Raw genomic sequence first — 23,829 nt, 5'->3', positions numbered from 1 at the left:
TTGGCAAGATCTACAGAAAAGAGATGATCTCACAAACAAAGTTGGCCCATTTATAAGCAGGAGTGAAAGGAAATAGAGTCCAGAAATCTAGGAGTGTGCAGCATTGGAATAAGTAATTTTTTTCAATCTCATCTGGTAAAAGATTTTGGCTTTGTGCATCATACACAAAATGAGGCACATTTTGAGCAAAATAGGTAAATTACAACTCAGCTGACAAAGACAAAATTAAAGATATGGCTTTCACAGTAATTTGACCACATTAGAGTATCTTAGAAGAAAGTTTCAATAAAAGGAGAGATACCAGTAAATTCTTCTAACTCAGGGAAAAGAGTAAAAAGGGAGATTTTTCATTAAAGATTGATAAATATATAGAGTATTAGAGTGTGTGTATGTGCTTGTGTGTGTGTGTGTGTGTGTGTGTGTGAGAAAAAGAGAGAAAAGGGGAATAAAAAAAAAAAGAAGGAAAAAGCAATCTAAGAAGTATATTGGAAAAGAACTGTGGATGTGGTCAGTGGCCATAGAGGGGATATAAACATAAGAAGATAGCTATGCTTTCTAGGGACTTAATTGCCAAAAGACCCACCAGCCTGGATTAAAAGAGGCTGTGAAAATTAGAGACTTAAATATCTACAGACATGAAAGGTACTTAAAAACTCTTCTACTCCCAGGAAGAGCATAGCCTCAGGTTTACTTCAGATATGTCCAAAGAAGGTAATAGAAAAAGAAAAATCTCCCAAAAGGTGGAGCCAGGGGCCACGGAGAACAAAGGACAATGAGCAGAACTAGGGAGGGCCCTAATCAAGGAACACAACGTTGGATAGGCACCCTTCAAAATGTCTGTTTGGTGGGATTCCGAAATTGCTATGCTCTTTCCAAATGAAAATGTTTATTGTGCTGATCCGGTCCCTAATCCATCACTGTGCATGATGCGGGAGGAAACTAGGTAATTTGATTGTTTAGTTTGTTTCCAGATCAAGATCAAGAACAAATGAGCCTGCTACTGGGATGATTGTCCATCACTCAGAGATCATTGCTGAGCTTGATGATTTGTGGTGATCTCCTTTTTGTGTGGAGGAGCAAGTATACTTTGAGCATGGCAAGGAGAGTACATGGAATATTTAATGTCCAGGAGGACAGATTATAGTAGGCACATTGCTCTGTTCACCAGATACTTCAATCCTCTTCTTCCTGAACCCGGGGAAGATTACACTTCCCTGTCCCCTTAAAATGGGGTGTGGTCTTGTGATTGAGCATAAATGCTAAATGTCACTTTTAATTGCCAGTGCAAGACACTGCCGCACATTCTTCCCCCATTGCGTTGATGATAGAGGTCCATGTTAAGATGCAGCCCCATATATCTGGATCCCTAAATGACTGATGAACAGGTACTCTCTGCCAACCTGTGTTGGACATGTAGCAGGAGTGAGAAATACATTTTTTTTGGCTTGAGCCCCTGAGATTTTGGAATTGTTTCTTACCACAGCATAATCTAGCCCATCCTGACTGATACACATGGCTTCATGCTAGAAATAGATAGAAATTTCATTCTGAATCAAAGGTGTGTCTTCTTTCTCAAACTCCTGATGATAAGAGCAGAAGGCAAGATTTAATCTTTTGCTTTCCTCTGTTTGGCTATATGCAAAATAGACTAAAAGAGAATAAAAATTTTTTGAGGAACAACTATCTTCCCGATACTGAGCCTACAGCCTTATTTGTATTATTTGATTTAATTCTCTCAATAACTCTTAAGAGGCGGGTAGAATTATATTCACTTTGCAGATGAGAAGGATCAGAGTGAAAGCAGCATACTAAGGGCTCAGTCAGCAAGTGCCTGGGGGTGTATTTCAATTTAGATCTATCTGTCCCGAAAGATATGGCGCTGTGTGTGTGTATGTGTGTGTGTGTGTGTGTGTGTGTGTGTGTGGGTGTGTTTTGTTGTTTCATTTTTGACACTGCTTCAAAGACAGAGTTAAAAATGTCAAGAAATTTGCATTGAATTATGACTTGTCAATAATATTAAATGCAAATTTTATCACTTACATATCATAACCTGTAGTTTAGTCCATAAACCAAGATAATATTCTTAATCTCTAGGAGTAGGATATTCATTCAGTTAACCTATACCAGTTTTATTCTCTGAATGTGGTACTGTAACAAGTACATTGGATCCATTTAGATTTTCATGAGTGAAATGGGTCAGCACAGATTAAATCCCATTCATCTGCTTGGATTCTTGACTAATGGCACTTGTTGGTGAGACAGATTGGTGTGGTACATGAGGCAGCACTGCTTGATGGAAATACAAAGACCAGTGTTCTATTCCTCCTCCTGCCACTAAATCATCGGGTGACTCTGGGTATGACACCTTCTCTCTTTCAGCCACTTAAAGTAAAAGCCAAATTTGTGAACCTGCCATAGAAGAGCCTGCAATGGTCCGGTTTCTGTGAATGTCTTTAGCCACGTGTCCTATCTTTCTTCCCCCAACTCTTTGACTTCAGCCATGCATCTTCTTTCCACAGGGTCTTCGTACTGATTATTAAGTAACCTGAAGCAATCTTCTTTTCACATCTTTACTTGGCTAACTCTGTCTCATCCTTCAGTTCTCAGCTCAAATGCCTCTTCTTTGGTGACAACTCTCCAGGAAGTCTAAACTAGATCAGGTCTCTCCAGTTCAAGATCTTACATACCTTTTACACCTTTATGCTCTTCCTTCAGATGACTATCACATTTTGTTATTATACATCACTATTTGAGATTATTTATTAATGATGGTACCCCCCCAGCTCTAAGATTGGTGAAGGCATGATAATATTTGCTTTGACTCAGCCTTGTTTTCTCTGTATTGAGAACAATGGCTGCTACATAGAAGATATCAATTACATTTATTGAATGAATGAAATTAATGGGTAAAATGAGAGGGCTGGGAAAGGAGATCATCTAATCTCTTAGTATTCACATTCATTGGCTTGCCAGACTTAGTCTGCAATTTGCCTAGGAATGACACAGAGTGCATTTAAGCAGCAAATATGACTCATACCCCCTTTATACTAGACTCAGTAGCAAGTACCACAGCTTGTATGTAAAGAAAGCATCAGAATTATTTGTATACATGCTGTTCTCTGGAGAAAAAGCAATTGCTATATTCAAGGGAGGTATAAACCAGAAATAAAGTCAACTAGTTTTTCCAGGCACCCAACTTCCTCGAAATACAGTATTTTGTAAGTGACCACCACACATATTTTTTTTAAAAAATCTATGAAAAATCCACTAATGCACTGGTGCATGAATACACAGTAGCAAATAATTCAAGATATATAGCAATGTGCAGCCATGTATCTCAAATTAGAATTGAGCTCATTGAAGGTAAAATTAGATGCTAACATATTTAAAAAGTCCAAACACAATTCTCTCTCCTTCCTCTTTGTCCAAAGTCATGGAAACAATCACTCCATGAACTGAAATAAAAAGTTCCAAGCTAATAAAGGACAACTGTCATGTTACTGTATAAAGTCTTTAGATCATTATGTTTTCACTAACACCACTCAGTTCTTACTTTTTTTTTTTGGAGGGGGGAGGGGCAGAGGGAGAGGGAGAAAGAAAACTTTAAGCAGGCTCCACACCCAGCAGAGCCCAATGTGGGGCTTGATGTGGGGCTTGATCTCACAATTCTGCGATCATCATCCTGAGATCATGACCTGATCCAAAATCAAGAGTCGGACACTTAACCGACTGAACCACCCAGGCGCCCCACTCAGTTCTTACTTCTTAAACCGATCTTAACAATTCCATGAAATAGTCCCATATAATACGGTTCTTGCTTAATCCTCCAGCCCCACCACCTACTTTCCCAGCCTCACTCTCGCCTATAGATGCACAAATTCATTTCAGTTTTTAGAAGGCACCAACTCTGTCTTGCCTTTTGGCATTCCCAGTACTAGACCCTCTTACTAGAATACTTTTTCATCTGCTTCTTTGCCTTGATAATTCCTACCCATCTTGTCAACTTTACAGAAGGTCACTTTGAGGAAAGCTTCCCTAACCTTTCATATTTAGATTAGGGGCCTTTTTTCTCTGCTCCCCCCATAGCACCCTGAGCCTCCCCTCTCTATTCCTTAACACTCCCTACTGTATTTGCCTCTTTAGGTTCTTGAGAGGAGAGATGGCCCTATCCACATTCTACCCTCCCACCCAGCACAGAGTGGGTATTCAATAATTGCTTGTTATATGAAGGAATGAAGTCTATAAATAAGTCTAAATTCTTCCCAGGCAGTTTCAGAGTTATTCTGGAAGCACCTACTTGTTTTCTGAGGTTTTCCTGCAATGAGAAATGCACTGTCTATGGATTCTGCATCCTTGTCTAGAAATGAAATGAAATTAACTAAAATTAAATAATTTGTGGGGTTTAGGTCTAAAGATAATATAAATAAAGGAAACCCACAGGTATAAAACCCTCAATTGAATTTACTTTTTATTTCTTTCTAAATAAATAATCATAAGAAATGATTATTAGCTTTTGACTAACTTGACTTTCCCTCCAACATATCCTCAAAGAAATAAACTGAAGTCAAGAAACAGAGGGGTCAAGGAAAGAGGTCCAGGTGAAAGTATCAGTGTGCAGCCTTATTATTTCCTGAATAATCAGCAATTATTAGGTATCAGATATAATCAAACCTGTATGTATCTTTTGGAACTGAAGTTCACTGTCTTATATAAGATTTGCTTCCTTGGTACTAGTCCTTCAGCATTTATGGAAAGTATATATTATTTTATTTTTTTAAAGATTTTATTTATTTATTTGTCAAAGAGAAAGAGAGAGAGAGAGCACAAGCAGGAGGAGCGGCAGACAGAGAGAGAAGCAGACTCCCCACTCAGCAGGGAGCTCGATGCAGGACTCAATCCCAGGACCCTGGGATCACGACCTGAGCCAAAGGCAGATGTTTAAACGGACTGAGCCACCCAGGCATCCCTGGACAGTATATTTTAAAAAAAGAATGAAGGGGCACCTGGGTTGAGCAGCCGATTCTTAATCTCAGTTTAGGTCATGATCTCAGGGACGTGAGATCGAGCCCCATGGTCGGGCTCTGCACTGGGCATGGAGCCTACTTGGGATTCTCTCTCTCCCTCGCCCTCAGGCCCTCCCCACTCTTAAAAAAAAAAAAAAAGAATGGAGAGTCCACCAGCTTCTGATATTTGTGACTCTCCTAAAAGAAATCACTGACACCCAGACTCAGAACCCCTCCCGTGTGGATGGGATCAAATTCAATGTCCTCCAGGGATCAGAGGAGATGGCCCAGGAAATCTCCACACAGTGGTTTCCTTTATGTTCTGCCACTGAAAAACACAAGGCCCCCAACCCCTGCACTACCAGGTAGAGAATAGAGCCACAAATCAATTGAAAGGAAGAGGGGAAAAAAGGCATTTCCCCCTACCTCTGGCAAAGAGAACCGAGGTGGCCAGAAGGAGGAAGATGCCTTTCTAAGTTAGTTCTTCTAATTTTCATCCTAACGTTATTAAAGGGAAGTCGTCATGGGCATGTGGAAGGACAGATCTTTGTTCTGAAGTCCTCTTCCCCCTCATTGCTCACAGAAAGCAGTAACAAGCACCTAACAAGTAGAATGTCTCATCTGAAATGCAGGAAGAAGGAAGTCAGTCCCCAGGAAACACCTTTCTCCACCAGTGAAGGAATCGGCCAATGGGGAGCACGAAGAAAGTAGATGGCCCCTCAGTGCTGTCCCTTGCGGGGGTGGGGGGGGGGGGACCTTCTACACGTGGACTTCATAAGAACTTTGATGTGTTGTAAAAAAGTCTAAAGTAGCCATGGGAATTGTTTGGTTTGATCTTCGCACCAAGGATTTAGGGCCTGCAAAGTGCAAGAGGCATGTTTTTTGCGCTGGCCATTTTAGTATTCAGGTCTCCTGTACTGCTTTCTAATAAGTTAAGAATGAAACGGGAGACTGCGTGCAGGAGTGAGAAATGCAGGGGAAGCAGTACTGTAAAATAAAAATGAACGAAAGTGCATCTCAACTTCCCTTCTATTATTAACAGTCGAGAGAAAAACAATGCCAATTTTACTGTTATTACTTAACATTTTACACTGACAAAAGGACTTTACAGTCATTTTTACATGTTATTTCCCAGTACTTTTTCTATGAGAGACCACGGAGCTCTGTCACTATTCTCAACATTAATTATTTAATGTTATATTAAATGATTTTTCCAAAGAAGCGGATAAAAATGCAATCTGTGTCAGCATGTTACCAAAACAGTCTTTTCTGTGAGAGTAATTGTTCCCTTTGCTGTTTGGGTAGACCAGACCGCTGACTGGCTGACGGCTGGATTTCTTTTCTTTATGTGATGTAGATCCACTTTCTCCCTTCTACTCACCCTCCTCCATTCAATTTATTATTACTTGTGTACCCCTTAAACTGTGATTCTAAAACTAACAGGGTAAGATCTAAAGAGATCCTTTGCATTCTTCTTTGTTATAAAATTCGTGTAAGCCGTGTGGCTCCCCTAACTGGGTATCTGTGCTCCTGCCTGTGGAATGCCATCTTTCTCTAAAGAGCATGTTTATGAGACAGGCTGAGAAATGTCTGCTCAAGCCACGAGGGCAAAGGATTCTAAGATTCAGAGGCTCTAGCTAACCTCGCGTTTTAGGTTTTTGCTAGTTAGCTTATTTGTTAGTTGGTATGGAGACAGCCATTTGATAAATAAGCAGACCCAAGCCGGGCCCTGTCTGCTAGCATTAACTGTCATCCTCATCTCCCTGTCAATAAGTTTAGCTGTCCTTCAGGGTCAAAAGAATGGCAGTGGGAAGCTCTGCGATCCCAGATGCTTTGTTGGATTTAGGGAGAATTTGGATTTTTTTTTTCTATTCCAGTGAGAAACATTTCTTCCTTTATTGTTAGATGGCCCAAATAGCGTGGAAATCTGTCAGTGACCTGACTTATTTATTAGTCAAATAAGATGCCTTAATTAAAAAATACACACCAACAGCAGAAAGCATCCAGATAAACTGTCTATATCTCTCCAACAAACCTGAAAAATATGCCTTCACTTGGGGCCATGTAGTCACAGCCCAGCAGGTAATAAACTCTATTTTTGAAAATATAAGTCCCAGTGAAATGAAGAGTATAAGTGGAGTAGACATTTATTTCAAAGCTGTAAGCATGCCTGACTATAGGAAAGAGGTTCAAGATCTTTGAGTATGCTCCCTTTATAAGAACTTTTGTATACATTCATGTCTGTATTTCCTTCCATTTCAAACCTGGTGAATGGAGTCAACTGACAGTCATTTATCTCTACTTCTGAGTCTGTAGATCACCACACACAACATGGGAAAACTATGGAAAATAGGTTCCTGGCTCCGGGACCGTGGGTCAAAGTGCTGTATCTGTTGCAGTGTAATTTGTCTCACCTCTGCATAGAGAGCTTGAGTTGACTGACGCCTCTAGGGTATAAAGGTCCACACAGTCCTTGTGCTCAGACTGGTGGTGTTGTTCTAATAATGGCCACAACACCTGGAATTGGTTGAGCTCACGCTATGTGCTAGATGACTTATAAACACAATTTTATTTAAAAAATACTCCAATGATGCTGACAAAATGAAGAAGAAGAAGAAGAACCCATGACTTGGGACATTGACATGCCTGGCTCAAGGTCATAGACATGGGTTTGAACCCAGGTCTGACTGATTCAAGTTCATGTCTTCTTACCACATCCTTCTAAGTAAAGAGTTAAATCAGGCAATGTGAAAAATTTGAGGAGGGTGACCCTATGTTCCAGTCTATACCGATTGTCCCAGCATAATCAATAGGTCCCCATGTCATGCTCTGAAGTGTCCCCGTTTGGAGACCAAACTGGATGATCACTCTGTCTCCGAACAAGCTTTAAAATGAACCTAAGACTTTTCTTGGGTATTATTCATGATGTTTTAATTAATCTTTTTGCCTTTAATGAAGGGCTTCAAACCAGTAGCAAATTGGGCTTTGCCTGGTGTATTTGGGAAAGCAGATGGATTTGTGAATGAGTATCACTTCTTTTGCCTCTATGTCTCTGTCATCTCTCTTCGAGAATCTTTGTCTTTCCTTTTTCTTCTCTCCTCTGTGAGACCTCATCCGTGTCTTATTCTGTGTAGGCTTTCTCTATTGATCAGTGTCAGATAATTGATTCTTTGGTTTTACTTTAAAAATACAGCTTGGTCACTCATTCAGATGTTCAAATCACTATTAACAGTCCTTTTGTCAAAAAAAAGAGAATGAAAACCATTTTAAGGATCTCTAACTGATTTTTCTTCCTTCCTTCTCCTTAAGCTTCCTGCTACTATCCCCGCACTTCTTTCCTACAACCGTAGCGTATGGGTGTCCAGGGAGCTTCCTCGTTGCAGATCCTGGACAATGCTACTGGCGGTCTCGCCGGGGTAAGCCAGCTCCGAAATGTATTATTTCAAGCACCACCTCACATGTCTTTGCGCCTCTTCTGCTCTTATGGGCAAACTGTTGTCCTGTTTCTATTATTTAAAAGGGCTTTTAGTAAGAGGAGAGGAAATGATTTTTAAAAAATCTGATAAAATATATAACTGCTTAAAAGACACATGCTATAAGAAAATCTAACTTTCTCTTTTGTCGGTTTTCAATGTATGGCTTTGATTTATGGATCAAAATTACTCATTTATTATTTTATCTATACAGCTCTGGGCAATTTTGACAGTTAAAATTTAGTTTTATTGACCAGTGCAGCCACTGTGCCCACGAGGGGCCTAGGGCACACAGCCCGCTGCACTCAAGAAATGATGATTTTTGATTCCATGACCGAGTCAGATTGGGAATCATAACCGACGTAACAATAAGTTCCAAATCTCAGTGCCCAAGGCAAGAGGTTTGCTGTAAAACACAATCACCCTTTAAGGAGGGGAGGAAGGGAATCTTGGGTGGAAGTTCGTAAGCACAATTGAAGGCAGCTGGGATAGGCCACGGGATCTGTCCATCCGAACTGTGGAGCTATTATTATTGGTCTACTGAGGGGAGTATTTCTCTAAGACCCAGTTTTACAGACCAAAGACGAATGAGCAGAAAATGTCTAAAAGGCGAAATGAGTGTTAGTTACAAAGACAATGAGCGAAACACCCCTTATGATGTGAGAAAATTTACTGGGGCTATTAACCGACCTTTCACTTTTCGATAAGTAAAAAAAAAAAAAAAAAAAAGAACGGAGGCATTTCTTTCGGCACATCTCTGTGACCACCCCCTCTCTGTCACAGAGACACAAACTCACGCAGTGCTTTTAGGCCACTTTAATTTAGGCCTATTCGACTACCAAATTGGCCACCTCTGCAATGTTAATTTAGTCTTTTACTCTAAATCCCCGGTGATACATAAACAGACCTCCAAAGGGTAACAAATCAACAAAATGTCTAATTTGATTAGCCATGTTTTCGAATTCATCGAGACAGCTCTAAGCTGAAACAAATAGGTGGGTAAATAAATAAAGAAGGGCACTCACTTGTGAGTATTTTCCACGTCTTCTTTTCATCATCGTAGTACTGAACCAAGTTGCTGGGGAGCCGGTCCGGCCCAGGAGGCAAGCCTCCGACCAATAACAGCATTTTCTTGTTAGAGCGAATTCTTCACCCAAAACAAAAGAGGAGATGAATAACCACATTATTGTAGAGCCTTTTGAGTGGCGACGCGAAATCATAACCATCAAAAGAATGTTCCTTGCTTGCAGATTTCTATTTCATTTTTTCCTGTTTCTTCTCCCATTCATGTCTCAACAATTTTTTTGAACCAAGCAGAAAAATGATCAGAAGAGCAGCATATCCCCATACTCATGGAATAATAAGCTCCCTTTATGCAATTTGTTAGAGGTTCATTCTAGAACGACCTTTTTCTTATATTATCCCTTTAAATCATCACTCTTTACAGCTGAGTACACATGAAATGCTCTGGAGTTGTACTAAGGTTAAGCATTAAAGTTGCATGTCAAAAATCGTATTAGTCAAAATCATTATTATAAGCCATTCTCCACTCAAAGAACCTTGAAAAAATTAAGGTTATGCAGAGAGTTTGTGAGCCAACTCTTTAATCACCCAGGGAACTTCGAATACCAGTTTGGTACAATTAGTGGCACAGGGCTCACTGGGGAAGGTTAACCAGCATCTAGAAGACTTTCTGTTTGTTTAATTTAGCTGAGACTTCCGCCTTCAGCCCCTTCCCAGCGCCCCCTCCCTTCCCTGCCCCAGCCCCCCACCCCCACCCCCCATCCCTGGGTACCACCCGTGACACAGCAGCACCAATTGGTAAAAATGAGACTGTGAGGCTGTTTTGAGCCTCCCCAGAGTGGAGCCCTGCCAATGCTTGCCACTGATCCAGCCGCATGAACCTGCTCAACTGTGCAAAGTCACTCTAATTCCCTCCCTCTGTTTTTCTACCTTCTCCCCCAGGGGGTAACCACTGAAAGGAGTGACTACCCACCCATCAAGAGCTGGCAATTCGCTGCTATTAACCGTGACTGTGATTCCCAGTCTGCCCGGCAGTTCCTGAGAACAGGCCTGCAACGTCTCATATGCAGTAAAAGCTGTAAGATGCACCCTGGCCGGCACACTCGACCTGATGGATGTGCGATCCTCAGGAAGGCTAATGGATTGAGCGCACTTGCGATTGGAGCAGGGAGGGGAGGCCCAGACCCCCGCGAGGGGCCTGCTGATTTAACGGTCGCTTTACATATAATTGAACTTTTCATTTACCTGAAAGGCTGAAGGTGGTGGTGGAAGAAACGGAACAAGCATGACTGAAGGAAAAAAGTCAATAAATACAAAAGGGTTCCTCTTAAATATGATCGCAACCCGCGGTGGTGGCTCTCAATCTGTTATTACATAGTCGGCCCATCGTTCTGATTCAAGGACGCTTGGCAAAGTATGCCCTTGTGGAGAAGCACTGTTTGTTGGTTAAGAACCTAACATTCGGAGAGTTAACTTAATAGAGTTAATGACATTTCCATGTGAAGGAAGGGAACGGGAGAATTCCTTTAATGAAACTCTGGTGCCATTGAATGCATTGTATATGCCTCAGTACAAAAAATGCCTTCTGGAGAAACTCCTATCAGGCAATCATGGATAGGGGGAGCTGTACTTCCAGAAGGATGCCTAATGTAATATCAGCTTGCAATATTAATTTTGTCACAAACAAAAAGCCCCCTTGCTTCTTTGAATCTAAAGTACTTTGGAACTGTACCCATATGCCTTATAGACCAGTAGTTGTGAAACAAAACTAGAATCCAGTAGCAAAGTGCTCCATACTTTGAGGATTTCAGTGATTGGGGTGGTCTGCTAAGAGGGGTGATGGGAACTCAGTGCAGTAAGTAGCTTTCTGTTATTTTGAAATGAGAACATATGTAATTGATGTGCTATGTAATCTTCTAAATGCATGGTTACAGAACTAATAGAAGCCTATTCTATTATTGTCATTTTAGTCCAAATAATCAACCACTCTGTGAGTCTAAGACAAGTCAAGATGAGAGCAAGTACTCTTTTTTAGGTTGCTGCTATTGGGTACCCTGTGGCGACGTTTCCTGGTCAACTGGAAGGCGCCATTCTGTGGCTGTCATGACAGGACACATCTACCGGCTGCCAGATAGCTATGGTCGGGCGGAAGGGGAAAGGACTCAGGGAAGCTGTAGTGGGACCGGAGCAATCTAATTCAATCTCTGTTTTCATATTTAAATAAAGGTACTGCTTTTAAAATGTGTTTCATGAATGACAAATGGAGAGAAATGAATGACTTAGCGATGTTTGTAGGGTTGTTTCATTAATTGATAAGGCCACATCCACATGGGTGATTTTCAACAGCAGTTTAGATGGACCATCTCTGCAGATGAGGAGAGGATCTAGAGTCTTTGTTCTCTCTGTCCAAAGAGCCACGCACTGCCATCTGTCCTCTAAGAACGGGCCAGAGACGACCAATACCTAAGCCACTGAGCAGTTGGCAAATGGTAACAACCTTCACCCCTGCCAACAGTGACGTGATTCAAAGGGCCAGCTAGCGTAGCAGCCATGAAAGCCTCCACGTAAACTAAGATAAATCTCTAAACCATCCAGCCTCCTCAGGGAATGTGATGAAGAATCACATGGAAGGAAAGGAAATTCTACCTACCCTCACTGGTTGTGTGTTTTCTGTGAAGGAGCCGTGTTTTAAGGTCATCATGTATGGCCTTGTAGTGAGTGAAAACGCATTTTAAAGCTTGCATTACTAATTCGTATTATCATTCATTCAACTTACTATGGCATTACCCTTGGATTATTTTGTTTCTAAAGCCTCTGTCACTCAGTTTTCTAACTCAGTATTGATATTATTTAAGTCTAAATAAAGGTTAAAACTCTACCTTGTGAAGGTGATTCATATAGAAACCAAAAATAGGATAAAGCCTGTGAGAAGTAGCAGAGGGCAGAAGAAAGAACGCATAGACTCACAGAACACATGTGAATGTTTTTCTCCCTGTTTTCTCCATTGACTGTCAAAACAGCCTTAAAGGCACAGAAATAACTCCATTTTACAGGGACGTTAGAAGGCTCCCATAGTAAAATAAAATGGCCTAAAGAGTGTCGAGGCCCAGGCCTCTTAATCTTTCTAAAATTCAAGTTTATTTTTTTAATTTTTATTTTACCATAACTTCTGATTAAGACCCAGATGACCGGGATTCTAGGGCTAATTTTCTTTTCCTTTTTTTTTTTTATTAAGATTTTATTTATTTATTTGAGAGAGAGAGAGAACCAGCAGGAGGAGGGGCAGAGGGAGAGGGAGAAGCAGACTCCCCACTGAGCGGAACCCAACATGGGGCTCAATCACAGGACCCCCAAGATCATGACCTGAGCCAAAGTCAGACGCTCAGCTGACAGCCAAACAGGAGCCCCTCTAGGGCTAATTTTCTACTCAGCAGAGTAATTTTGTATGAATTACTTGGCTTTTTGGAGCCTCTGTTTTCTCATCTTTAAATAGATTAATAGTGTCTGACTTGCTTCTTCAAGGGATTGTCATGAGGATTACATAAAATGACGAAGTGAAAGTTCTACATAAACTCTAAGGTAAATTATTATTAATCTGTAGATGTTGGCAATACAATGTGGGCTTCATTTCAACATACCAAACCTGATTAAATAGTTAAAAAAGAAAAGTAGTATTTTTTACTGAGATTCTTGTTGAGTTCATGTATATAAATATAAGCTAATTAAGAGGACTTCACTACCCAGTTGTTACCTTATATGTTCTTGGAAAATTATCACTTTAATCATATTGGATATCTTTTGAGCCTTGTTATAAGAAAATATACATTTGGACATTACATAAAACTGAACCTTTCTGGATCCAAATAAAGGGGACTAACAGAGATCACTCTACATTTCTTGTTTCTTAAGAAATAAAACAAATGAGAAAAGCCATCACATATTTTACTTTGATATAAATGCAATGTCAACTATTCAATTACTCCTAGAAAGTAATACACGTGAATAATTCCTGTGGAAAAGCTTCCATTCTTTTTACAATGTGCAATTATAATAGTGACACTGACAATAATGACAGGTAATAATGAGTGTGTATTGGATATTGAAACCTCTGATTATCATGCTATTTATTTGATGTGTGTGAGTTTCAGTTTGAAAACACCATGATAAAAAAGATACCTTGTGAACCAGAAAAGTAAAATTAGGAGAATCTGAATTAACTTGCTGAAGGGGGTTTCAATTATTCTTTTCTAAATGATTCCAGCAGAGCCTTACAGGTTTAATTTTAGATTAGGAAAAATCTACAGGTGTAGCCCTTTTGCAGTAATTAGAGTTCCTTCAAATGGCTACCTGGGATAGCTCTTTACATAGGGAACCAATTTAGCCAAAGTGAATATGATCTCTTCAAATTTGTTAATATTTTCAAAATACTCCCTTTTACTCCTCAACTTAGCACCGCCTAGACCAAAGTAATGTGTTTAAAAGACAAGGAATTAGAGACAAAGAGCTTAGTATGTCATGATTAATAACATTATTTAGATGCCTTTGATTTGGCTTCTCAGATTCTTGCCTAGAAAAATATAAGGTTAAAAAGGCGATGGAATTTGAAGGTCTCCTTTGTTCCATCTCAGTAATTGCCCAACATTTACCATGTGTCACATTTGTGTGTGTGTGTGTGTGTGTGTGTGTGTGTATGCATGTGTGCTCACGCGCATATGTACTTTGGTTCCGGGGATGAATGATTGAAGGATGACCTAAAACCTCCCGGTGTAAACAAATTTTTCATCATACCGGTGTTCTAAGTACGATAAAGTCTCATTTATTTATATTTCAGTGATTTGGAACTTTAATAATTGGGAAACAGGCCAGATAAAGTTTACCTTTCCATGATACATGGAAAAAGTTTTCATTAACTGGATTGCAAGGAGAGTTTTAACCTGTTGAAGAAATCGGGTGGTCTGCGGTACTTTAGAGCGACCTATGTACACTTAGACTAAATTCATTTTACAGATTGTAAAGTCTTTTCTCATTTATTTATTAAAACATTTTGCAATCTTCTAAGAATCATTAAATCAGAGAGTTAGAAGATAACTTTGAAGTAACCTAGTTCGGTGATCCCCAAGCCTGGCGAGTCACCAGGATCATCTGAGGGGATTACAAAATTTAGATTCTTTTTTTATTTTATTTTATTTATTTATTTGACAGAGAGAGAGAACACAAGTAGGCAGAGTGGCAGGCAGAGAGAGAGGGAGAAGCAGGCTCCCTGCTGAGCAGGGAGCCCGACGCGGGGCTCGATCCCAGGACCCTGGGATCATGACCTGAGCCGAAGGCAGACGCTTAACCGACTGAGCCACCTAGGCGCCCCACAAAATTTAGATCCTTGATACAGATTCTCGGGTCCTCATTCCCAGAGATTATGATTCAGTTGGGATGACGCCTTAAAAATCAATAATGTTTCATAGTCTTCCAGTTGATTCTAACTAGCATATAGCCAGGCTTGAGGTCACTGACTTGGTCCCCCTCTCTCCATAACGTAGAAATCTTTTTAATAGTTTTTTCCATGGGTAATTATTTTTATCAATTTGACAATTTATAACAAAATGGACCTTGGTTTTTCAAATGCACCTAATTGTTAAAAGATGTTGGACAGTTGTGTTAAATATATTTTTTCTCCTTATGCTGACCTGAAAATCTACCTGAGTTTTCTAGGAAAAAAAAGCACAAGTGCCTATCTCTTTGTCATAGCAGCGCTTCAAATATTGCAAGATAGTTGCCATATGTCTTCTCTACTGAGTGTCGAAAATCCTCATTTCTTTCTGAGAAAGTTTCCATTTTCCCTACTGTCATACTCACCTCCTTTGAGTATTTCTAGACTATCGCTGCCCCTTTTTAAGATGTGATCAGAATTGTGCACAAAATAACAAATATGATATGTGATATGATATATATTATATAAGTATATATATCTTTTAAGGCTTTATAAAGTTACAGTAGTCTTTTAGCGGTCATAGTGCAGTGTTGGGTTCCTGTTCAGCTTCCAGAGGACTATGAATACAGATTTTTTTTTTAAACCAAATGTTTTCAGCCAGGTTTTTCCTATCTTATATTTCTTCTGGTTAAATATTTTAAACATCAACGTGTGACTATTTTTTAAAATTTTTTTTTATTATGTTATGTTAATCACCATATATTACATCATTAGTTTTTGATGTAGTGTTCCATGATTCATTATTTGTGTGACTATTTTTATTTTTTTTTTTATTTTTTTTTTTTTTAAAGATTTTATTTATTTATTTGACAGAGACAGAGACAGCGAGAGCAGGAACACAAGCAGGGGGAGTGGGAGAGGGAGAAGCAGGCTTCCTGCTGAGCAGGGAGCCCGATGTGGGACTCGATCCCAGGACTCAGGGATCATGACCTGAGCCGAAGGCAGCCGCTTAACGACTGAGCCACCCAGGCGCCCCTTGTGTGACTATTTTTAAAGGTTTTTATATCCTCTACTGATTTAGATATCTTGTTTCAATTCACTTATTATTTAGCAGTTATTAATTGAGTTCCTACTATGTTCCAGGTACTGTTCTAAACACTAGAGTTGTTGGTGGGAACATGAAGTATAAATTCCTTGTCCCTCATGGCACTTACTTCCATCCTAGAGGGGACATCTATTGAAAACATCATGATTCTCGAAACAGGGAGCCTGGTTGTTAAGTTGTTAAGGGTATAAGTCCTACAACTTGGGCAAGACCACAGGCTTATTTTTTTTTTTAAGAGAGAGAGTGAGAGCGAGCAGGGGGAGGGGCTGAAGGAGAGAGAGAGAAAACCCCAAGCAGGCTCTCAGTTCAGCGCAGAGCCAACGTGGGGCTCAATCCCACAACCCTGAGGTCACGACCTGAGCTGAAACCAAAAGTTAAACGCTCAACGGACTGAGCCACTCAGGTGCCCCTGGCTTTAGCTGTTTTGAGATGAATGACCTTGGGCCAGCCGCTTTTCCTTTTTTAACCTTATTTATAAAATAGGGATAACAACAGACTTATAAGGCATAGGGTTTTTTTCATTAAATTAAGTATCTGCCAAGCATGTATAGTAGCGCTAGATAAGTGCTATCATTACCATTCTCCTCCTCATCACTATCATCAGTGTTAGCTATTTCTTTGTGTAATTTGCAGGTTTGATAAGCTAGTGGCCTATGTCCCATCCCAGTTTTATTACTTAAAAATAACAGTGCTGTATTTCCATTGTTCAGATATTTTAATTATCCTAACTTGTTCTCTCTGTAACAATGCTAACTCACTGGGGTTTTTACTCTAGAGTTCCTCATATACGGTCTTTAGGAGTACATAGCCTTTTTTTTTTTTTTTTTGAAACATAGAGATTTGACGGAAAAACTATGCAGTTTTGAAGTGGCAAAGTAAACTGGAGTAGATAATCATTTTCCCATCCTCTAAAGGCCACATTAATTTTAATGTAAGAGTCAGCCAGACCCGAATTTAAATTCTCTTTCTGCCACTTCATAGGTTTATATCCTTGGGCTCTTTAAGCCTTAGTTGCTTCATCTGTAAAGTGGGAATGTCATGAGGGTTAAGTGTAATGGGAAAATAATTGGTTGCTACTTACGAATGAAACCACCTTCCAGAGCCAGTCCCTTTAACAAATGAAGAGTACTTTATGCTGCTGATGCCTTGGAAATGCATGTCTCTGCCTAGTGAAGGGAGAGAACAACTGGTACCTCTGACATAATCCAGTAGAGAGAGGCTGGAGAAGATTGGAAGAAGTTATGACTCATTCCCATTCCTCTCCAATTTCAATGGACTTCACTAAGCCTCTGATGGCTTGGCATTTTACACAAGCAGTGAGTGAATGGGCAATTTCACATCTGGTCTGGGAGGCGGAAAAGCCAGGGAGATGCAACCCCCCAGGGATTCACAGACCTGAGGATGGGTTTTGGATTTCCCTAGGCCATGACATTGGTGGGGTTTGGAACAGTTTTACCAGATCCGGGAAGACACCAGCTGACATTTGGGTTGCATATGGAAAATACTTATGTAGTTCCCATGGTTATCAATCGATAAATGATAACTATTATTATTCTGCATAATTATTAACCTTATCAATCACTCATGTGAAAATCAATCATTGCAATGTGGCTTTTTCTTATATTGCTTAGAAGTCTTTCAGAAGCCCTAGGTTGTGCCTTTTATAAATAGCCAGAATCTTCACTGCACAAGTAAGTTTCACAAAAATATAAAACCATTGGGTTTTCTACAGTGGTGTGGATCCAGATCTCATTAATAAATTCAACCTGCTCATTCTCTGGTCTGCTCTCTCTCTCTCTCTCTCTGTTAAGGATGTCACTAAACCTTAACCAAGTCACCAAGTTTTATGATAATCCTGATACTTCTTCCTTTTTTTTCCTATCTTTGATGTTTTGCCAAGTCCTATTCTAGACCCATAATGTTTCTTCAACCTATCTCTATATTCCAGTCAAACTGCTATTAGCCTGAATCAAGTGGGTTGGCTCTCTCTTGAGCTGATGGAGGAGTGGTGTTCCTGTTTTCTGTGCTCCTGCTCCCATTGGATCTACCCTCCATAACTTTGTCAAATGAATTTCAGCAAAGCCTGACGTTAATGATCATCTACTTCAGTTCTCTTTTTAAAAACTATCAAAGAAATCCCCCTATTACCTATCATCTATAAGGTGCACATTCTCCCCACATTATAACTTCCCTTTCCTCTCTCTTTCTCTCTCACAGGTAAATGCCTTGCTTGCAATTCTTTTCAGGGATAAAAGAGTTTCTGAGTTAAGGTCTGAAAAAACTTGAAAGAGGAATTTCAGATGGAAACTGCTTAGACCATGGGGAAAAGTAAGCAGAGGAAGATCCTGAGTGATTGGCCAGGAGGAAACTTTGAAAATCAGCTAGCCTTCCCTAAACTTCCAGCTAGAATGGTACCCAAAAGTCCCCAGAGGAGAGCTGCTACCCTTTTCTTAAAATTTTCCAGAGAAGTAAACTCCCTTGAGAATTTGTTCCAGCTGATTTGCTGTTGTATTTAGGTTTCTGTATCATAGCTGTTCTTGGTAATTACACAGCAGCTTTCATCGGAAGAGCCTTTAAATAGACCTGATAATGCCTCTCTGAGGTAGGTAAACACAAAGTATCATTATCCCCATTTAACAGATGAAAGAATAGAGGAAAAAGGGCTTGGGAATCTTTTCTAGTGCCTCAGGATGGGTTTTATTTCCTCTACCTCACAGAGGAAATGTCTCTAGGGTTTTCTCACACACCTCCTTCCCCCTCCCCCCCCTTCGGTGATTCTCAGGGTCAGGAATAATTGGAAATGCCTTAGCTTCCCAGCTTCTGACATTGGAGCTGCCCCTCTTCCTACCACCACGAGCCTGGCTGCATGGTGACTGGAGAATGGCCAGTCATATACAGGGTTCAGTTTTTCTAAGATGGAAGTAACTTTAAGATTTGTTTGATCATATCATAAAGACAACTCATGCTCCTGAAATTCTGACTTACACTTACAAGCAAAAAGGACTTAGTATATAGTAGGTGGTCAGTAAATGCTTCTTGTATGAATGAAGAAATGATAAACAAAAGAACGAATGGGTGAAAAGAGTCACTGGTAATCCCACCTTCAAGAAACACATCATTACTGATTCGTTGTCATCCTTTTTTTTTTCCTCTCATCTGTTTTAAGGTCCAGTCAGTGAGTATGGTTGGTGAGGACATCAGAAGGCAAAAAGGGAAGAGGAAAAGCCATGTTTCTGAACTATAAGGTGGAAGAGTCAGAGGGTAATACTTTGGGCAACAGTCTTATTGACAAACACCCAGATCTAACCTGCACCTTTCCTCTGCACCGACCCAAACCCTTTTGTCCTTAATGCCCACTTAAGCATGTCCAAATAATCAGCCTTGCTGTTGTCATACCACTATATTCATGATTTTTATTGGATATCCCTGTTTTTCTCTTCGTTCTTTAGGATTATTATTGTCTCATAGAATGGGAGCTACCCATGATAGAAAGTTTACCACATTTCAGTTATTAGCACAAGGTAAAAACTTTGTGATATTTGCCATATCCACACATTATGATATTATTTAATATTTTATTTAAAACTGCTCACTTAAAAAAATATTTAATCCCATTCTATCTTAGTGGTTCCTAGTGCTGCTCACTCTGTAGAATCACTTGGGAAAGCTTTTACGAAATCTCTAGGATGGGGGCAAGTTCTCAGAGATTCTGGTTTAATGACTGAGGGTGGGACCCAGCATTGGTTTTTTGCTCTTTTGTTTTGTTTGTTTCATTGTAAGCTTTCCGTGTGATTCTAATGTGCAGGCAATATTGCAAATTATTGCTCTAAGCAATCATATTTATGACTTATGGACTTCACGGGTTAATTGTTTATTTCTAATACAGGCTCAAATGTAGTAATACCTAACCTAATTATTACAATACATTTAAAAATGGTTTTTCGTGTGCCATCTGAAATTGTCTCACATCCTACCAGAGGAAGGCAAACATAGTTTGAGGACACACTATAATAAGTGGAAGAAGCAGCGACTTTAAGATCTGAACCTCTGGAAGCCATGTTACATTCCAACTCTGCCATCGCTTATGTTTGGCCGTGAGAAGATCCACCTCTTTATGGACCATAGCTTTGCACATCGCAATTGTAAGTAAGCATCTTCCTGCCCCCTCACTCCTCGCTTGAGCCCCTGTAGCATTCCGGGGTCTTCCACAATTCCTCCCTGGCATGTGCGAATTCCAGGTTTAGGAAATGTGACCATGTCTTCCTGTATGTGGATGGGGTAGTTTGCTTCTGCTTTTGCCACTTTCCTCTGGGACCAAACTGGTAGACTGGCTAATGATGGGAGAGGTAGATGTGACAAGAAAGCCTTCATCTGAATCCACGAAATGTAGGCCTCTTCCCTTAGATCATAAGCCTTCAGGGCCAGAACAGGTCCATGTTTATACTGTACATAGCACTTCACATTCCATCCTTGGTCCTTTGCTTCATGAGGGACCATGGCTCCCAGTCAAGTTTATATTCACTGCATTTCCCCCCTCCTTCCACACCTCCCAGATTAAAGCTTCCTTTAGTAACTAGAAGCAGTTGAATATCTTCTTTGCTTGATTACCTATATAATCCCTAATTCTAATACCTAGTACTTAGTGCCTTTCTTCTGAAGAGCATAAATTGCAATGGAAATAGCATCTCATTAATCCTCCCTGCATCCCTGTGAGGAAGTTGAGTGGCAAGTATTACCTCCTAGACTAATCCTCATGCCTGCAAGTGGGACACAGGATCTCACTGCTCACCAGCACAGATGCTTGCTACCGAACGGGCTGGCAGGGACAACCAACGTTTGTGCGATGGGAGAAAGCTCTTCTCCTTGTTCAATGCAGCCTGTCACAAAGGAGCCATTCAAGCTCTGGGTGGCTTGGTGACAGGAGGAGATAAAGCGTCACTCTCATGCTAGTGATGGACTCATAAGTAATGCCTGCATTTAAACTCCTAATAAAGCTCAATTATGAGGCTCTGCTGCCCCCTGAGAACTAATCTCATTATGGAGACTTTTCTCTCTCTCCCTTTCTCTCTCCTGCCCATCTGGCCAGCTTTTCGAAGAGACAGAGTGACTTCCTGACCTGGGGAAACGGGTACCTGCTGCACAAGAAAAAGTGCAGAAAGACACAAGATCGCAGAATAATGTTGAAAATTCAAGTTCAGTCTATCACATACCCGGCTACAATTACTTGTCTCTGAGGGTCTAGGATGTAACAGTCAAAATGAATACATTAACAGAATCAGCATTACAAAGAAAGTCCAGCCATTCTGGATGATGCTGCGGGGGAGCGTGGCCAGATCCTACCTCATGATCTAGAGCCTGATTTTACCCATTACTCTTAACTCCAGGGAGAGATTTCTCATGGGGAAACTAGGAAGCTCGTTCTGAGGAGCTGGAGCCAGCCTCCTGCCAAGCTGGCTGTTTCCAGTTGGAGAGTCACGGCAGGAGTGGCCATGCGGGAAGACAGTGAGGAAAGTTAGTTAGTAACCGAATATATTACTCCAGGCTTCTCTTGGAATATTCATGGCAATTAATAGGTGTCCATCTTCAATTCAAGCAAAGGGAGTTTCAGCTGATACCTTCTAAATGGCCTCAGAATTTGATTTGAGGGGAAGAATAATCTTATGAAATCATCCTGGGGTTAAGATAAATGAAGAAGGTTACCCTTACTTTTGGGTAGATAAGCAGCAAGGGACTGAGGCAGGCCCGGGGTGTGTGTGCTGTGAAGACAATGAGATGTGGCTTGTGGGATCCAGCTTAGGGACACCCTGCTGCTGTGGGTGAAATAGGAATCTCTTATCCTCCTCCTCTTTTCTTCTCCTTCCCTGTGGGGAGCCAGTTCTTTCTGTTCTTTGCTGCTTCACCAGCCCTGGAGGGGCTAATGCTGAAGTAAACCCTAACTCCAGGGCTTTGCGAGGCTAAGAGGCTCCCCCAGTGTTCCCCCTGGAAAGGGTGTCTGTTTGCATGGAAGCCTCCCCGACCCTCCCAATCAACCAATCCATGACAATGTCCGTTTCAATCATCAGATCTTTGCCAGGCAGGAACAAATTATCCTGGGGAAACTGACCACATTCTCTGGGGCTGAATTGTGGACACTCTAACTATGTGGCTTGCATTATTCTGAAAATTCTCTAGTGCGGTAGGTACCCCAATTCCATCATCAGGAAATAAATCCCTTAGAGTCTGGTAATTCCAATAACTTTCCCTGTGTCTCATTTCCCCCATTCTCATGTCAGTTTATCAGATTTCTTTTAATTTTGCAACGTATTTCCTTCAAACTTATCTTTCAGTAAATTACTGTTAGCATGTTCTCCCATCTTCTACAACAGACACGTTGCAAATTGGAAAGCAGAAGCAATTTTTTGTTTTAGTCTCATGATTTTCAAAGTGTGGTCCAAAACCACCAGTAGCAAAATATGCAGGTTCTTGGGTCCACATTCCAGATCAATTTATTTAGAATCTCTGAGGTAGGGCTAGGGAAGATATATTTTATTAAAAATCTCTATTGTTGATTCTTAAGAGAACTACTGATTTAGACAAGACCTTATGAGGCCGAGGAAAGAGGATATTTTTCTCTTCCAGCTTTGTATTACTGGAATAGCGATTAATGTATTGCTGACTTGGATCATTGCTCAGTTGCCTATATAACTTTGCCCTATAGACCTAGTTGAGAAGTAACAATTCAGTTAGCTTCCCTAACCTGTTTTCTAGTTCCTGGATCCTATTATTGGCTCTTGTTATAAACTGAATCGTATATCCCCCAAATTCATATGTTGAAGCCTTAACCCCCAATGTGACTGTACTTGAAGATAGGGTCTTAAGGAGATAATTAAGGTGAAATGAGGTCATCAGGGTGGGGTACTAATCTGATAGGACTGGTGTCCTCAGGAATCTCTGCCTCTGCACACCAAGGAAGGGCCATGTGAGGACATAGAGAAGGCTGCTCTCTGTAAGCCAGGAAGAGAGACATCACCAGAAACCAACCCTGCTGGCAACTTGACCTTGGACTTCCAGCCTCACAGAACTATGAGGAAACAAATTCCTGTTACTTAAGCCATCCAGTCTATGTTATTCTACTATGGCAGCTCAAGCTGACTAATACAGCTTTCCTCAGAACTGTCCAGTCAACACGAATGCAGGGCAGAAAGAGACCAATGAATCTCACACTCACTTTCGGGAACGGACACTTGAGAAGGAGCCTTCTATGGTGAAACGTGCGTAACTACCTTGAGAAAGGGTTTTCCTAATCTTAGCACAAAATAACTCTATAGCAGCCTGCCATCTATACTCTATAGGGAGAATTTGGAATGTGGGGAGGTAGGCTCCTTGTGTACTCCTCTGTTTGGTGCTCAAGTCCCGTACATATGTAGTAAATGTAACGGGTAACAATGTTCCAGTGGAGGAAGGGCAACTAGGAGGGATAATAACAGATACAAGCTAATGGAGAGAAGTGATTCACATCCGCTTTTGTGGCAGACTCTAATTAGTGTCTATAAAGCCATAGACATGAATTTCTTTGTGCTTTCACAAATTTTAAGTGTTTCTTATGCTCTGAGACTCTACAGTTTCCTTGCCATAAAAAAAGTGCAACATTTTCCAGACACAGCTTTCTGAGTTGAGAATTATTCTTTCTAGGTCAAAAAGACTATCGTTTTCTGGAACTTGGGCTCTCAGTTTGACTAGGCTGATGGAAGGCTTGAGGGGCTCCTTTCTGTACAGGGAGTGCCCCTTCCTCAGAATAGAGTTTTTTACTTAGACTACTTG

At 40.6% G+C, this 23,829-nt stretch overlaps 1 protein-coding gene and 1 long non-coding RNA gene across 3 annotated transcripts in view; one reads left to right on the top strand and one right to left on the bottom strand.

Annotated features, from left to right (window-relative positions):
* The window catches only part of LOC144379856 (uncharacterized), a 41,663-nt gene extending 29,342 nt beyond the window's left edge, over positions 1–12,321 (top strand). Inside the window, exons 2-3 of the long non-coding RNA XR_013443342.1 lie at positions 8,313–8,419; positions 10,442–12,321. This is a non-coding gene — a long non-coding RNA (uncharacterized LOC144379856). The remainder of the gene's footprint in view (positions 1–8,312; positions 8,420–10,441) is intronic.
* Positions 1–23,829, bottom strand: part of KLHL14 (kelch like family member 14) — a 93,995-nt gene that overhangs the window by 56,205 nt on the left and 13,961 nt on the right. For both annotated transcript variants that reach the window (XR_013443341.1, XM_078060461.1), the window contains exon 2: positions 9,502–9,623. Coding sequence is in view for 1 of the 2 variants with exons in the window: in XM_078060461.1 (XP_077916587.1) it covers positions 9,502–9,623 (122 nt within the window). In the remaining variant the exon portion in view is untranslated. The remainder of the gene's footprint in view (positions 1–9,501; positions 9,624–23,829) is intronic.

This window comes from Halichoerus grypus, chromosome 13, assembly GCF_964656455.1.
Source record: "Halichoerus grypus chromosome 13, mHalGry1.hap1.1, whole genome shotgun sequence".
Classification (NCBI taxonomy): Eukaryota; Metazoa; Chordata; class Mammalia; order Carnivora; family Phocidae; genus Halichoerus; species Halichoerus grypus.
Note: the sequence above shows the minus strand (reverse complement) of the source record. Positions and strands in the feature narration are given on the sequence as shown.